Source organism: Lagenorhynchus albirostris, chromosome 15, assembly GCF_949774975.1.
Source record: "Lagenorhynchus albirostris chromosome 15, mLagAlb1.1, whole genome shotgun sequence".
Taxonomy (NCBI): domain Eukaryota; kingdom Metazoa; phylum Chordata; class Mammalia; order Artiodactyla; family Delphinidae; genus Lagenorhynchus; species Lagenorhynchus albirostris.
The window spans coordinates 24,537,243-24,554,725 of NC_083109.1; the positions used below are offsets into that span (position 1 = coordinate 24,537,243).

The 17,483-nt window shown below is 45.9% G+C and overlaps 2 protein-coding genes across 7 annotated transcripts in view; one reads left to right on the top strand and one right to left on the bottom strand.

Annotated features, from left to right (window-relative positions):
* The window catches only part of PIGU (phosphatidylinositol glycan anchor biosynthesis class U), a 127,409-nt gene that overhangs the window by 106,935 nt on the left and 2,991 nt on the right, over positions 1-17,483 (top strand). For 2 of the 5 annotated variants that reach the window (XM_060123976.1, XM_060123980.1), the window contains one exon: positions 4,315-4,747. The exons of 2 other annotated variants lie outside the window; for them this stretch is intronic. In XM_060123976.1, coding sequence (XP_059979959.1) covers positions 4,315-4,428 — 114 coding nt within the window. In that variant the 3' untranslated portion in view covers positions 4,429-4,747. Of the gene's footprint in view, positions 1-4,314; positions 4,748-17,483 lie in introns of those variants that run through there. One more of the 5 variants, XM_060123978.1, reaches the window with a different exon arrangement.
* On the bottom strand, positions 4,942-6,770 carry MAP1LC3A (microtubule associated protein 1 light chain 3 alpha). 2 transcript variants are annotated; one of them, XM_060123985.1, is made up of 5 exons: positions 6,410-6,761; positions 6,037-6,092; positions 5,851-5,957; positions 5,376-5,545; positions 4,942-5,101 (listed from the first exon to the last, which is right to left on the bottom strand). In XM_060123985.1, the coding sequence occupies exons 1-4, from the start codon at positions 6,447-6,449 to the stop codon at positions 5,383-5,385; spliced, it is 366 nt and encodes a 121-aa protein (XP_059979968.1). In that variant the 5' UTR covers positions 6,450-6,761; the 3' UTR covers positions 4,942-5,101; positions 5,376-5,382. The 2 variants fall into 2 exon arrangements, with proteins under 2 accessions (XP_059979968.1, XP_059979967.1); XM_060123984.1 differs by having other exon boundaries at positions 4,942-5,545; positions 6,410-6,770.

Below are 17,483 nucleotides of genomic sequence, written 5' to 3' on the forward strand. Positions count from 1 at the left end.
GCTCTTTTGCTTCCTTAGGAAGGTTTATTCCTAGGTATTTTATTCTTCTTTTTTGCAATGGCAAATGGGAGTGTTTCCTTAATTTCTCTTTCAGCTTTTTCGTCGTTAGTGTATAGGAATGCAAGAGATTTCTGTGCATTAATTTTGTATTCTGCTACTTTACCAAATTCATTGATTAACTCTAGTTGTTTTCTGGTAGCATCTTTAGGATTCTCTATGTATAGTATCATGTCATCTGCAAACAGTGACAGTTTTACTTATTCTTTTCTGATTTGGATTCCTTTTATTTCTTTTTCTTCTCTGTAGACTTTTTAATGATGGCCAATCTGACCAGTGTGAGGTGATAGCGCATGTATTTTTGATTTGCATTTCTCTAATAATTAGTGATGTTGAGCATCTTTTCATGTGCCTGTTAGCCATGTGTGTGTCTTCTTTGGAGAAATGTCTATTTAGTTCTTCTGCCCATTTTTCAATTGGGTTGTTTGTTTTTTTGTTGTTGAGTCCTATGAGCTGTTTGTATATTTTGGAAATTAAGCCCTTGTCGGTCACATCATTTGCAAATATTTTCTCCCGTTCTGTAGCTTGTCTTTTCATTTTGTTTATGGTTTCTTTTGCTGTGCAAAAGCTTGTAAGTTTGATTAGGTCCCTTTGTTTATTTTTGCTTTTATTTGTATTGCCTTGGGAGACTGACCTAAGAAAACATTGGTACAATTTATATCAGAGAATGCTTTGCCTATGTTCTCTTTTAGGAGTTTTATGGTGTCATGTCTTATGTTTAAGTCTTTAAGCTATTTTGAGTTTATTTTTGTGTGTGCTGTGAGGTATGTTCTAACTTTGATTTCATGCTGCTGTCCAACTTTCCCAAAACCCCTTGCTGAAGAGACTGTCTTTTTCCCATTGTGTATACTTGTCTAGTTTGTCAAAGATTAATTGACCATAGTTATGTGGATTTATTTCTGGGCTCTCTATTCTGTTCTATTGATTCATATGTCTTTTTTTGTGCCAATAGCATGCCATTTTGGTTACTGTAGCTTTGTAGTGTTATCTGAAGTCTGAGAGAGTTATGCTTCCTGCTTTGTTCTTTTCCCTCAGGATTGCTTTGGCAATTCTGGGTCTTTTATTGTTCCATATAAATTTTAGTATTATTTGTTCTAGTTCTGTGAAATGTGTTATGGGTAATTTGATAGGGATCACATTAAATCTGTAGATTGCTTTGGGTAGTATGGCCATTTTAACAATATTAATTCTTCCAATCCAAGAACATGGGATATCTTTCCATTTCTTTGCATCATCTTCAGTTTCCTTTATTAATGGAAAAACACAAATCTTAATGTACGTTTCCTGAAGCCTTCTTTGACTCAGCAAGATATTTTTGCGGCTCATTCATGTTGTTGCATACAACAGTAGTACGTTGCTTTTTAAAATAAGCTTTTAAATTTTGGAATAATTTTAGATAGTACAGAGAGTTCTCGTATGTCCCCCACCCAGTTTCCCACAGTTTTAACATCTTATATTACCGTGGTATGTTTGTCAAAACCAAGAAACTGACCCTGGTACGTTATGAATAAGTAAACTCCAGATTTGATGTGGATTTCACCAGTTTTCCCTGTATTGTCTTCTTTTTCTCCCAGGATCCAGTCCCAGGTACCACATTACACTTAGTTGCCACATCTCCCCCATGTCCTCTGCTCACACTCTGTCTTTCCTTATTTCTTGTGACATGGACAGTATTGAGGAACAGTGGCCAGGTATCCTGTAGAGTGTCCCCTCTGGGTTTGTCTGATGCTTTTCTCATCATGAGGCCACGTTTTAGGTTTTTAGAATGCTCAGGCAGTACACACTAGCCACACTTCATGCCGTTTATCCTTCATCATTTGGTTAAGATAGTGTTTGCCAGGCTTCTCCAGTGCACAGTTACTATTTTCTCTTTCCCTGTTCTTTGGAAGTGAGTCACGAAGTCTAGCCTACCCTCGGGGGCAGGGGGTGGGGAGTGGGCAAGAATTAAGCTCCACCTCCCGAGGGGAGAGTCTCTACATGTATTATTTGGAACTCTTTTGTAAGGATTACAAAAGGAATTCTCCCTTGTTTACTTATTTACTTATTCAATCATTTATCGGCTGATTGTTTTTAATTGGATTTTTATTTTTATCAACGTAACATGTATACATAATTTACAAAGTTAAGGCTTACAAGGACAAAGAATAGCTGCCTGAGGTCCTATAGTTATTTGTTCTGGTGCTTCTAGATTGTATACTTACTCTACTATTTCTTGATTTTTTTTTCCATTTTATATTGTCACACCATATGAAATTGTCAATACTCAACTGTTTTTGATCTGCAAAATTGGCAGTTTCATATGGTTCAAACTAATAACCTAGTCTTTTGACTTCCTATTTGACCAGCTGATCGTGTGTGACATTGGAGTTGTTTTGTTGTGAACTGTGACTTTGCACCTGCCCCTGGTCATCTGACCTGGCTCGGGGATCAACCCCCACCAGCTCCAGGCTCCGCCTCCTCAGACTTGACACCTTGGGCCTGGGTGAGAAAGGGGCTGCAGGGAGTGAGGGCAGCCTTCGCTGTGGTAACTACACCCCATGGGCAGCTGCGGCGCAAGGCTTCAGGGGCTCCCTGGGCTCTCTGCTCTGACACCCTCAGTGGCAGAGTTCTGGGCCCTTTGCACACTGGGCCCCAGGTACATTGCCTTGCAGGGTTATAGCCACTAGTCCAGCTCTCCCAGTATAGCCTTAGGCCAACTGTTGAACCCTTTGTGCCTCAATTTCCTCATCTGAAAGATGGGAACCATCAGCCTTCCAGATGGATTCCTGTGGTGGCAGAATGGCAGGTCCTTGTCCTGAGGCCATGGTGTGGGTTTGCTCTCCTTCCTGCCCACAATGTGAGAGAGGCTTCCCAGAACAGGGGTTTGGGGGTCAGAGGCTGAGATGCCAGGCTCAACCTCTGCCTTGCTATAATGCCCTAGCCAGGTGCTCCCCCAGTTCTGGGCTTACGTCGCCCCATCTGTGCCAAGGTGATTGGTGATGATAATCTGAGAGGCTTGTAAGTGCCTGAGAACTGGTGGTATCTGCAGTGGTGAGCCCCTCTCCCCTCATCCTTCTGTAGGGCTGGGCCCTGCCCCTCCTGTTCCAAGCACTGGAGGTCCTGGGAGCTTGGGATGAATCGAATTGTAAGACTGCGGGCCCAGTGTTCGGGGGACCTTGGCAAGTCCCTGTTCCCCTCTGGGCCTCAGTGAGGGGGACGGTGGGCTGAGCTGCTAGGGCCCTTTCTATTCTGAGGCCCAGACAGAAAAGACAGACCAAGCTGGGCACAGACACCATGGTGGCAGAATCACTCAGTGACACTGCCCAGGCCAGGGGAGGAGCCACAGTCATCAGGCAGTCTCACAGATGAATGCAAAACTGCAATTTGGACGAGTTTGTGCTACCAGAGAAAAGTTAATGGGACCAAGACCCAATCTAGGGTGTGAGGGAGGGCTTCTCTGTGGAAGTGATCCTTCCTGAGGCCTGAAGGGCAGGCAGGTGTTTACTAGATGAAAGGGGAAGAGAACATTCCAGGCAGAGGAGACAGCAAAGATCCTGCATTGGAAGGGAACAGGCCAGTGTGACTGGAGCTGAGTGAGGTGGAGCACGGCAGAGGCTGAAGCACGTACATGGGCAGGGACCAAGTGCAAGGCCTCAGAGCCCCAGAGAGTTTGATCTTCACCCTAAGAGCCATGGGAGGCCTTTAGAGGACCTTAAGCTGGGATGTAACATGACCAGATTTGTCTTAAAAAGCAACCTCTGCTGCTAGGGTGGGAGGTTTGAGATCAGGAAGCCCAGAGAGGAGACCACTGTTGTTCAGATGACAGTGGCTTTGTCCAGGGTGGTAGCTGCGGGGACAGGTAGAAATAGAACTGACAGGCTTGGTGGCTTGGTGTATGGGAGGAGACAAGTCTGTTGATTCTATGGCCTGAACACCTGGATGGAAGAAGGGGGATATGGGTTCCCAGTGGGAGAAGCAGGTTTGATAGGGGACTTGGCTGGGGTGGAAGGGCCAGTGGGCACCCAGGAGGTGAGACGGAGGAGCGCGCCAGTCTGGAGTTCACAGGCCAGGGCTTGGGATGGAAGCACAGACCATGGTAGGAGGAGGAAGGGCAGTAGGGCAACTTCTGCAGCAGTGCCAGTGAGACCCTTGAAGGGTGGTGTAGGCCCTGAGGTGCAGGGTCCCTGGGCAGGGTCTCCCCAACACCTACCTAGCCCCTCAGAGATCCAAAGTTCAGGGGTAGGTATCATGAAGCTTCTCACATCTCTCTCCCCCCAGATCCTGCTCATCTCCGATTACTTCTATGCCTTCCTACGGCGGGAGTACTACCTCACACATGGTCTCTACCTGACCACCAAGGACGGCACGGAGGCCATGCTTGTGCTCAAGTAGGCCTGGCTGGGCACAGGGCTGCACGGACTTCAGGGTTGAAAGGGCCAGAAGCTGGGCCAAGCCCTCTAACCAGAGCTTCCAGCAGGGAAGTCCTGGGCAGATCAGGTTTGAGTCCAGGGTCACAAATATCTGGTACCGGTGAGGAGCCAAGGCTGGCAGCAAGGCCTGTGGGGAGTAGCCAGGAGCATCTCCACTTGCACTCCCCACTTCGTGGCTCTGCACACCAAGGAGCCCCCCTCCCAAGCAGGGAAGGGGAAGAAGCAGATGAGCAGGGTTTGTTAGGTTGTGGCTACTTAATAAATGTTTTTTGTTATGCAAACGTCTGCCCTGGAACCACATGCACTCTGGAAGGGGTGGGCTTGGCCCCTAATACCACCATGGTGCACTACACACAGGCGTGGGTTTCCCGAATGAGCTCTGAGTCCACAGAACACGGGTCTGCGCACTGGTCAGCTGAGAATGGTGTGGGGCAGCCCTCCCCACTCCCCAAGCAGCTGGAGGCAAAGGGCCAGGCAGGCCTGAGCAATCTTTATTCTGCAGAGGAACAATGACCACAGATCCATACACCATGTCAAGACTGGGTGAGCCAGGGGCCAGTCCTTCGGGGTGGGCAGGTCCAGGCATGGGCAGCACCTCAGGTCAGGGAGGGACAGATGGGCAGACAGGCAGGGGCCTAAAAAAAAAGACAAACCACACAGAGCAGGGGTGCTAGGCACTGCTCCCAACCTCCCCCCATCCCAGCCAGCACCCAGAGGGGCAACCCTAACATGACTGGGCCAGGATCCACCCAGGGGCAGGGTAGGTGCGGTTGGTGCCCCCTGGCTAGGATGTGGCATCCCCGCCCAGCCCACCAGGGGCAGGGGCAGAGGCAGCTCAGTTCAGGTGCCAGGAGCTCCCAGGGCAGAGCCTGACAGGGACCCCCCCCACTCCCAAGCCAACCCCCCTACTGCTGGCTCAGAAGCCGAAGGTTTCCTGGGAGGCGTAGACCATGTAGAGGAAGCCGTCATCGTCCTTCTCCTGCTCATAGATGTCGGCGATGGGCGTGGACACGCTCACCATGCTGTGCTGGTTCACCAGCAGGAAGAAGGCCTGCGTGGGGTTCAGCTGCAGGCGGCGCCTGAGGTGGGCGGGAGGGCAAGCCAACCGTGAGGGGCCTGGCTGTTGAGCGAGTGTAGCCCTCACCCGCTCCCCAAAATGATCCTAATCCTCCACCTCACACCCATCCCAAGCCCTTCTAGAGGCTCTCACCTCCGACCGGACACTGACCCAAGCCCTGACCTTGACCTTTCCCAACCTCCCCACAACAGGGACCCAGCACCCGTTCCCGTGCCCCACCCCCACCTCTTCCTTCTCAGAAGGACCCAGCCCCCTGCCTGACCCCAGCAGGACCCAATCCCCCTCTGACAGCTGCTGCCCGCGCACCGGATGATCTTGACCAACTCGCTCATGTTGACATGGTCCGGGACCAGGAACTTGGTCTTGTCCAGGACGGGCAGCTGCTTCTCACCCTTGTAGCGCTCGATGATTACCTGAGAGCGGGGCGGGGGATGCGTGAGCCCGAGGCGGGGCCTGGGCCGGGCGGGGATGGGAGGGGGCGGCGGAACTCACCGGGATTTTGCTGGGGTGCTGCTCGCGGATCTGCTGCACCTCTTTACAGCGATCGGCTGCAGACAGCAGTCGGGGATGAGGCCGGGCCGAGGTCCTCCTCGCGGTTCCGTCCCGCCAGTACCCGAGGGGCGGCCTCGACCCCGCCTCCCCGAAGCCCCCGCCTCCGGAGCCGTTGGGCCCTAAGGCCCGGGCACAGGACCGGGATGCGAGGCGGAGGCCCCGGCCCAGGCCCCAGCCCGCTTCCCATCCCGAGGGTCCAGCTCCAGCCGAGCCTGACGTCACGGAGCTGACGTCATCTGCGGCAGTCGGGTCGGTCGGCCAACATCCCCCAGCCCCCACGCCCCCACCCCGCAGAGCGCCCGCCGGGCCTCACCAAAGCTCCGCCGCTGCTTGAAAGGCCGGTCTGAGGGCATCGCGCCGGCCCGGCGGGGCGCGCAGGCCGGGGCTCTGGGGCGCGCGACGAGGGGATGTGGCTGCGGTTCGGGGGCTCCGGGGGCTCCGCGCCTCGCGCTCAAGGGCTCCGAGGCTCGCGCTGAGCCCGGCGACGGCGGCTCGGGGAGGTAACTCGCCCGGCTGACGTCAGGTCACAACATTCCTTAAAGGGGAGGCCGGCGCGCCGCTCCCATTGGGCCGACGCAAAGTCCGCCCGCCCGGACCCGTGACATCACGGCGCAGAGAGCCTGGATTCCCGGCCCAGCGCCGCGAAGGGGCGGGGGCTCCCAGGGCGCGTCACAGTCCCGTGACGTCACGGCCTGCGCAGAGGTGGGCGGGGTGGGGTGGGGTCCTCTCCCTGAGGTCCGGGCTGAGGGGAGACTAGAAAGCCTGGGAGGCCGTTGGGGGAGCAGGCTCGCAGCTCTGGCGGCAGGGAGAGCGGGGGCCAGGCTGCGGCACAGCATCCTTCTGTTCCCACTGTCACTAAGTCATCTGACAGCGCTCACTCAGAACCTGTTCCGTTCCAGGAACGGTAGGAGGCACTGGGGATGACAACACTAAACCAAACGTCCTAGCCTTCGTGGAGCTCATGGTTAGAGAAAGAAAAAGGTAGTGGTCGGGGTGGGGGCGGTGATTAAAACTTGAAGACGCTTGGAGCAAGACACTGAAAAGCATAAAGGTTTTAGAAGGAATTTCTAGAATTGAAAAATAGAGCTATCGAAATTCAGGTCTCAAAGGATGAGGCAAGAAAGCCAATTAGATACAGCAGAAGAGAAAATCACAGAACTGGATGAAAGAGCGGAAGCAATTAGCCAGAAAACAAGCCAGATGGAACATATAAAAGAGGAAGTGACAGGAATGGTAAGGTGAGAAGAATAGGTTCAATCAGCGTTCCAGAAGGAGAAAAAAGAATGTGGGAGAGGCAGTTCCTGAAGAACTTCCACAATTGATTAGAGACCAGGATCCTCACTTAAAATCCAGAACAGAATAAATAAAAATAAAATCTTATCTAGACACTTCGTAGTGAATTTGCAGAACTCTAAAGAGAAGAAATTAGACAGAAAAATATCAAGTAACTAAACTGGTAAACACGGAAGTCCATCTAAACAAGCACCTGCTATGGAACATGAATGGTGACGATTAGTTTGTGGAGTACAGAGCAAGGAGCACAGGACACAATAACAGGTAGGACTGGAGAGAGTAATCAGAGTTTAAGTGTTCTAAGAAGCTTCATTTATTTGAGAGGAGGAGAATAAAGATAATTGATAATTATCTGGCTTTGTAAAGTCAAGTCAAGTTCAAACACTTCAGAGAGATCACTAAAAGAATAGAAGGTATAAATGCCAATGCACAAAAGAGAAAAGTTTAGTAGAGGGTATTAAAATATAATTGAAGGTAGAAAAGGAGAAACAGGAAGCAAAGTGAAAAGAATGGTACATAAACGGTACAAAACCAGAGGTAGAAAATGTTTTACATTCATCTATTAAAATACAGATGAACCAGATTGGCCAAGAAAAAGAAAATGCAGGTCTATGATGTTTACAAGAGGACATTTAAAACCTAAGGGCACCAAAAGTAAACAGTTGGAAAAAAAGTGTATACTAGAGAAAAACTAACCAAAAGATATACCCATAGCAAAATCAGACAAAATAGACTTTAAGGCTAGAGACATTATTAGTGATAAAGAGCGTCAGCACAAAGTGATGAAAAGAACAATTTTCTAAGAAGATATAACAATTCTGAACTTGTATGTTAGAGGTTAAAAAAAAAAGGCTGAAAGTGTATGAAGCAAAAGTGACAGGATACAAGGAGAAATTGCCAAGTCCTTCATCACAGTGGTAGATTTAAAAACTTTTTCAGTAACTGATAGACCAAACAGCCAAAAAAAGGATATAGAAGATTTTAATACCATTAATAATTCTAGTCAATTGACCCTGGTAGAACCCTGAACCCAATATGTTACTTTCAGGCACACAAGAAACATTTATAAAAAATTACCTGTGGGGAATGTGGGAAAGAAAGGAGTCAAAGACAACAGATGGGGACAGGGAGAATTACAGAGTACATTTTAGGGGAAGATCATGGGTTAATTTTGGGGAGGTCAAGTTTAAGATGTCTGCTAGCTTCCAAGCAGAGACATAGAGTAGGCCAGGCCCCAAGACAAATCTCAACAGATAATCAGATAATTAATTTCATACAGACCCTGTTCTCTGACCACAAGCAAGAGCTGAATAAACTCCAAATCTTTTGATATTTAAAAACACTTCTAGGGACTTCCCTGGTGGTGCAGTGGTTAAGAATCCGCCTGACAATCCAGGGGACACAGGTTCGAGCCCTGGTCCAGGAAGATCCTGCATGCCGCGGAGCAGCTAAGCCCGTGTGCCACAACTACTGAGCCTGTGCTCTAGAGCCCGCGTGCCTAGAGCCCGTGCTCCGCAAGAGAAGCCACCGCAATGAGAAGCCCATGCACTGCAACGAAGAGTAACCCCCGTTCGCCACAACTAGAGAAAGCCTGAGTGCAGCAACGAAGACCCAACACAGCCAATAAATAAATACATTTACAAAAAAAACGGAAACACTCTAAAAAATTTTTTAAAAGAATTTAAAAAACACTTCTAGAAAACTCTTTACTCAAAAATGAAATCATATGGAAATGAAAACTATTTAGGTCAAACTAAAAATGAGAATACATATAAAAACTCCAGTTTGGGAGGTGGGGGGACTAAAGCAGAATTTACAAGATTTGTAACCTTATCAGTGGTATTAGGTAAGAAGAAATATGGAGAATTTATGAGCAGAATGTCCAAGAATTTTAGAATGGAGTAAGTGTAAACCCAAAGAAAGTGGAAGGAAGATAATAATGAAGAGCAGAAATTGATTAAATAGAAAACAAGCACTAGTATGTACCACAAAACAAAGCTGGATCTTTGAAAAGACCAATAAAATAAACATTAATATGCAAAAGGGATATAACTACAGATATAGCAGAAATGACAAAAATAAGATTATAAACTTTATGCCAATACACTAAAAACTTAGATGAAATGGACAATTTTCTAGTAAAAGATAATTTGCCAAGACTAATTAAAAAAGAAATAGACAAGCTGAGTAGCCATATACAAAAAAACAAAAAGTAGTCCAGATGGTTTTTTAGTTTTCTCCCAAAATAATAATAATAAAAAAAACCAAACCTGCATCAAACATTATACTTAATGGTAGAACACCATACTATATGATAAATGTTAAGCATTGTTCCCTTTAGAGCCAAGAACAGAATTTTTAATTGTATTATTATTATTATTATTATTATTATTATTATTATTATTTTGCAGTACACGGGCCTCTCACTGTTGTGGCCTCTCCCATTGCAGAGCACAGGCTCCGGACGTGCAGGCTCAGCGGCCATGGCTCACGGGCCTAGCCGCTCCGCGGCATGTGGGATCTTCCCGGGCTGGGGCACGAACGGGTGTCCCCTGCACTGGCAGGCGGACTCTCACCCACTGCGCCACCAGGGAAGCCCCTAATTGTATTATTGAACAAAATGCAAATATTGCATGGAGGGCCCAGCCAGAGTACCAAGACAAGGAAAAGAAAGGAGCAAAACTATCATTCACAGCCAGAAAACCCAGAGGAATCTACAAACAATAAAAGATTGCTAACTAATAAAGTCTAACAACACACAATACTAAGTTTTAGGGTAATATGGGAAAATGAGAACTCTTTACACTGCTGATGGGAGTGTAAATAATTTCAGCTACGTTAGGGAGCAATTTGACAAAATCTACCAAAACTGAAATACTCATATTCTCCAAACCAGGAATTAAACTTGTGGGTGTGCACATGAGCCCAAAGAAATACAGTTAAGTATGTTTATTGGAACATTTTCAAAATAACAAAAAAAAATTGGGAGCCACCTAAATGTCCTATTAAATATCTTGTGTAACAGAACAACAGGACATTCCTGTAGTGAAAGAGGGAGAGAAGGGGTCAGCAGGCTTTCCCTTTAAAAGCACAGACAGTAAATATTTTCAGCTTTGCAGGCCATATGGTCTCTGGCAACTACTGAGTTCTGTTGGAGTGTGGAAGCAGGCCTAGACAATCTGAATGGGCAAGGCTGTGTCCTAATAATACTTTATTTGCTGAAACAGACAAATCTGGCCTGAGGGCTTTAGTTTGCTGACTCTTGATCCAGAACTGTGTGTGTCAAAGTGGACACATCTCACATACACAAAGTTGCAGGAGATTGTGATCAGTCATTAAGAGCAGCTGAAAGAACTAGGTCGGCCATGGCCTTGAGGAAGTGGTTGCACCTTTCTTTTGTCAGGCTAAGCCTTTGGGGATAGGCCCATCCCCCAAATCCAACAGATGGTCTGTGCTCCATCTTTCCCTTACCTGACCAGTCAGCAGGGCTGACACTCCCTCCACCAGTCCTCTGGTTACTCTACTCACTTCTTCCTCCTCTCCTCTATCTTCCCTGAATCCAAAGGGCTGGCCTACTACTCTATGTCTCTACTTGGAAGTCTAGCAGACATCTCAAACTTGACCTCCCCAAAATGAACCCATGATCTTCCCCTAAAATGGACTCTGATTGTAACCCTCCCTCTCCGCACCTGTCATCTTTGACTCCTTTCTTTCCCACAGCCCCACACATTCTCCAGGCCCAAATCCTCTTGGTTCCACATTCAAAATATCTCCAGAATCTGACCACCTCTCACCACTTCCACTCCTGCCACTCAAGTCAGAGCCACCATCATCTCTTGTCCGTCTACTGCCATCGTTTCCGCCCTGGTCTCCTTGCTTTGGCCTTGCCCACTTGAGCCTGGTCTCACTACACTGACAAGAGTCCTCCTGTGCACACAGGTGTTGGATCATGCTATTTCTTCACACCACTCAAAGTAAAAGTCAAAGGCTGAACAGTATGCCATGAGGCCTGCAGGAGCTGCCTTCCTGCTGCTCCTCTGGGCTTATCTACCTCACCCTTGCCCCCTTGGCTTCAACTACACTGGCCTCCTTGCTATCACTGTTCCAGGAATCCCAGACACATGTGCCCTAGAGCATTTCTGTACTTACTCGTCCCTTTCCCTGGAGCATTCTTCCCCAAAATCTCTTTGTGGCTCACTCTCTAATTTCCAAGGTCTCCTCAGGGAGGGCTTCCTGAATGATCTTATTTAATACTGCAGCCCCCACCCCAGTCACTCTCTATCCTCCCTCCCAACACCTTGCTTAATTTTTTTGCCAGAGCAGTTATCACATTCTAATATGTTATACGCTTTTCCTAAACATTTTGTGATGAAAACTTTCAAGCGAATAGAACACTTGAAATAATTGTTCAATGACCACCCATATACCTACCAGTTACATTCTACACTTAACACTTGCTCCATTTGCATCATCACTATCTGTCAATCTGTCCATGCATCCATTTTATCTTTATGATGCATTTCAGTAAGTTGCAATTCAACATTTGTTTATGATAAAAAATCTCAACAAAGTGGGTACAGAGGGACCATATCTCAACATAATAAAGGCCATATATGACAAGCCCATAGCTAACATCATACTCAAAGCTGAAAGCTTTTCCTCTAACATCAGGAACAAGGCAAGGATTTCCACTGTCATCACATTTATTCAACATAGTATTGGAAGTCATAGCCAGAGCAATTCAACAAGAAAAAGAAATAAAAGATATCCAAAATGGGGAAGGAAGAAGTAAAACTGTCACTATTTGCAGATGACATCATATTATACATAGAAAACATTAAAGACTTAACCGAAAAAACTGTTAGAACTAATAAACAAATTTAGTAAAGTTGCAGGATACAAAATCAATATACAAAAATCTGTTGCATTCCTATACACTAATAACAAATTATGAGAAAGAGAAATTAAGAAAACAATTCCATTTAAAATTGCATCAAAATGAATGAATTACCTAGGAATAAATTTAACTAAGGAGGTGAAAGATCTGCACACTGAAAATTAGAAGACACTAATGAAAAAAATTGAAGTAGACATAAATAAATGGAAAGATATTCTGTGCTCATTTGGATTGGAAGAATTAATATTGTTAAAATGTCCATACTACCCAAAGCAATCTACAGGTTCAGTGCAAGCCCTATTAAAATTCCAATGGCCTTTTTCACAGAAATAGAACAAACAATTGTAAAATTTGTATGGGGGTCTTCCCTGGTGGCGCAGTGGTTAAGAATCCTCCTGCCAATGTAGGGGACACAGGTTCGAGCCCTAGTCTTGGAAGATCCCACATGCTGTGGAGCAACTAAGTCCATGCACCACAACTACTGAGCCCACGTGCCACAACTACTGAAGCCCGTGCTCCTAGAGCCTGTGCTCTGCAACAAGAGAAGCCACTGCAATGAGAAGCCCACGCACTGCAAGGAAGAGTAGCTCCCACTCGCCACAACTAGAGAAAGCCCACGCACAGCAACGAAGACCCAATGCAGCCAAAAATAAATAAATTTATTTTAAAAAAATAATAAAAAATAAAATAACATAAGATTTGTATGGAATCACAAAAGACCCTGAATAGCCAAAGGAGTCTTGAGAAAGAAGAACAAAGCTGGAGGCATTACACTCCCTGATTTCAAACTATATTATAAAACAATATTATATTGACATAAAAAGACACATAGATCAGTGGAACAGAATAGAGAGCCCAGAAATAAACCCATGCATATCTGGTCAATTTATCTACAAAGAAGCCAAGAATACACAATGGGGAAAGAACAGTCTCTTCGTGGGAAAACTGGACAGCCACATGCAAAAGAATGACACTGGACCACTGTCTTACACTATACACAAAAATCAACTCAAAATAGATTAAAGACTTGAATGTAAAACCTGAAACCAGAAAACCCTTAGAAGACAACATAGATGATAAGCTCCTTGACATCAGTCTTGGCAATGATTTTTTGGAATTGACACCAAACGCAAAGGCAACAGAAGCAAAAATAAACAACTGGGACTACATCAAACTTAAAAGCTTCTGTGCATCAACAAAATGAAAAGACAACCCACCAAATAGGAGAAAATTTTTGCAAATCCTGTAACTGATAAGGGGTTAATATCCAAAATATATAAATAACTTATATGACTCAATAGCAAAAACCAATCCAATTAAAAAAACGGGCAGAGGATCTGAGTAGACATTTTTTCCAAAAAAGACACAGGTACATGAAGGGTGCTCCATATCACTAATCATCAGGGAAATGCAAATTGAAAACACAATGAGATAGCACCTCACACCTGTTAGAGTGGCTGTTCTCAAGACAAGAAATAAGTGTTGGTGAGGATGTGGAGAAAAGAGAACCCTTGTGCACTATTGGTGGGAATGTAAATTGGTCCCAACAACTATGGAAAACAGCATGGAGGCTCCTCAAAAAACTAAAAATAGAACTATCATATGATCCAGCAATTCCACTTCTGAGTATACTTTGGATAACATATTTCCTTTATCCAAAGGAAATGAAATCACCATCTTGAAAAGATATATGTACCCCCTTATGTTCATTGTAGCATTATTTACAATAGCCAAGATATGGATACAACCTAAGTGTCCATCAATAGAGGAACAGATGAAGAAAATGTAGCATATATATACAATGGAATATTATTATTCAGACATAAAAAGGAAGGAAATCTTGTCATTTGAGACAACATGGATGGACCATAATCTCACTTATGTGTGGTATCTAAAAAACAAGCAAATAAGGGAATTCCCTGGCAGCCAGTGGTTAGGACTCCCCGCTCTCACTGCCAACGGCCCGGGTTCAATCCTTGGTGGGGGAACTAAGATCCTGCAAGTCATGCAGTACGGCAAAAAAAAAAAAAAAAAAAAAAAACCCACCACCACCACAACAAACCCACACACAACAAACCAAGCAAATAGAACAAAAAAAACATGCTCATAGAGACAGAAAACAGAACAGATTGGAGGCGGGGTTGGGGGTACGGCATGGTGAAATGAGTGCCCAAAGATACAAACTTCCAGTTATAAAATAAACATATAAAAGTCATGGGCATATAATGTACAGCATGGTGACTATGGTTAATAATACTGTAGTCGATATTTGAAAGTTCCTAAAAGAGTACACCTTAAAGTTCTCATGACCAAAAAAATTTTGTAACTATGTATGGTGACAGATGTTAACTAGACTTATTGTGGTGATCACTTCACAATATACAAATATTGAATCATTATGTTGTACACCTGAAACTAATGTTCCATTTTAGATTCCTGTCAACAATATATGGGAGTTCCAGTTGCTCTGCTTTCTTGTTGATATTTGGTATTGCCAGTTTTTAAAATTTTAGCCATTATGGTGGTCATGTAATGGTATCTCCTTGTGGGCTTAAATTTAACATGCTATATAGTTTTTAAAATGTATTTTGTTTTATTTCTCTTTCCCACTAACATGCAAGCCCCTTAAGGGCAGCATTTCCTATATATTTGGTTCCTGTGCTATCCCAGCACCTAGACAGAATGTAGCACATGGCAGGTGCTCAGTAAATACTTGTTGGGTGAGGACCTCTCCTCTGAGTACCCACTGTGTCATCTGAGTCACTGCCTACCTGAGCGTGGGTCTCCCGCCTGCTCCATGTGCACAGACTGGGTCTGGCTTGATCACTGCTACTGGGCGCTAAGGGGCTCTAAGAGGACTGTTCAGGATTGTTGGGGAACAGTGTCAGCTCAGGGCAGTGTCTGATCTGTGCTGTTCTGTGGCTTCTGACTGGGACTCATGGGCCTAAGGAAAGGCAGAGAGCTGTCCTTGGCTGGCCTGTCACATGAAGGTGGAGCAACCCCTGGCCGGGTTGGCCAATTACTGTGTGACCATGGCAGGTTCCTTCTCTGAGCATCTGTTTGCTCCTTTACACAACAGCAGACAGATCTGGGTCTGAAGTGCCTTTACCACTTACTGCATAACTTTGAGCAAATTCTTTCCCTCTGGAGCCTCAGTTTCTTCATCTGCAAAATGGAGACAGTAACAGAGCCTACATCTGAGGTCAAGGATCAGTGAGTGACCAGGAGGGAAAAGAGTCCTGGGGAAACAGGGCCTGGAATCAGATGGACCAACTTTGGTACCATGGGGCTGTGGCATCTTATTTAAGGCAGTGAACTCACTTGTAAAATGAGCCTCATGTTGGGAGGACCCAGGAGGAATGAGGTCTGAGTCAGGGTCATCATCTTTGAGTAAGGGTTGGTTGTTCCTGTTTGCAGAACTCTAAATGGAAGTCTCCAGAGATTGGAGGATCTGAAACCCACCCAGGGGTCCCCAAGCCTCTGTCTGGGACTGCCCCACCCTTACTCCTTGAAGTCTTTCTGGATTCACTGGGAAGTGTAGGCCATGACCACCAACCTCACTTCCCACATGGGACCTTGGACCTGGCCTTTCCTTCCTCTGGGCCTCACTCCCTTGGTCCCCTTCTCTCTCTCTAGCCAAAGGAGTGCTCAGTTCTCACCCCACCTCCCTGAATGACAGGGCCAGGGTTGCCACCCCCTTCCCCTCCTGCTGTGTCCTTAGCCCCTGCCCTCCCCAGATGCTGGCCCTTAGAGCTGGCCGGTCACCTGGTGAGGTTGCCTCCCCTTGGCCTTTCCAGCCTCCAGCTGCTCCTCAGCGTTCTCACCCTGCCTTGGCCCTCAGCTTTCCTCAGCCCTCTCATGTCATCCTGGTCATGTCCACGTTCACACCCATTAGTGCCTCCAACATGACAGTGACTCCCAAATCCCCACCTCCTGCCCTTGACTTTCCTTTCAGGCCTCCTGAACAAAGAATGTTTAGGCTTCTCAAACTTCTCTGAAAACTCAAGCTCAAAATCTCCTCTGAATGTGTTCAAAAACCTGAGATGACCTATCAGTTTTGTTTTCTTCTTGGAAACAACCTCCTACCCCATTCAGCATTTCTTTCTAGGTTTACTACCCAGCACCCTTCACCACCATCCTGACATAACCCTTTTGACTTTCTCTCGTGTTGGAGCCTCAAATTGCCTGGATACTCTGCTTTACACGCTTTCCTTCACTCCCTTATTCTGATGTACATTCTTCGGTAGCTTCCTGAGAAACAGTGCATGGCAGATAAATACACATGACCTTCTATTGTCCGAAAATATTTACCTTATTCTTACACTTGGCTAATAGTTTGGCTGGGTATGGAACTCTAGGTTGTAAATTATTTTTAATCAGAATTTTGAGGGCATTCTCTTCTAGTTTCTAATGATGATGTTGGGATGTCCACTGCTGTTGTGATTTCTAATCCTTTGGTACCCTGTTTTTTCTCTCTGGATCGTATCTATCCATAGTGTTCTGAGATTTCATGATGATGAGGCCTGGCATGGGTCTTTTTAAAATTAACTGCTCTAGACACTCAGATCTTTCAATGCGGAAACTTATGTCCTTACTTCTAGAAAATATTCTTATAGTCTCTTGTTGATAATTTTCTACCCCACTTTCTCTTTCTGGAACTCCTGTTAATCAGATGTTGAATATCCTGGACTGACCCTTTAATCTTCTAAACTTTTCTCTTCCATTTTTTCCCCCACCTTTTGGGAGATTTTCTCAACTTTATCTTGCAACTCTTCTGTTGCATTTATTCCCTTCACATTTTTTATCTTTCAGAAGTTCTTATCTCTGAATGATATTATTGCTATAGCCTCCTGTACTCTTAACCAGGGCATGAAGGGCTATGCCACTGGTTCTCAACCCTCGCTGTATGTCCAGGGAGCTTTTACAAACTGATGATGTCCAGAGCTTACTCTCAGGGATTATGATTTAATTGGTCTAGGGTAGGGCCCAAGCAGTTTGGATGACGAGTGGCCTACAGCCTGCGTGGCCGGTGCAGCCCCTCATCCCCACCGCACCCCAGGACTCGAGTCTAAGGGAAGGTGGATGCTTATCCAGGATGAGCTCACTCGGGTGAACCAGACCATCTGGGATTTCTGGGGAAGGTAGTGTGCAAAGAGCAGAGCTTTTGGAGTCAGACACCTGTGCTCCTGGCTGTGAG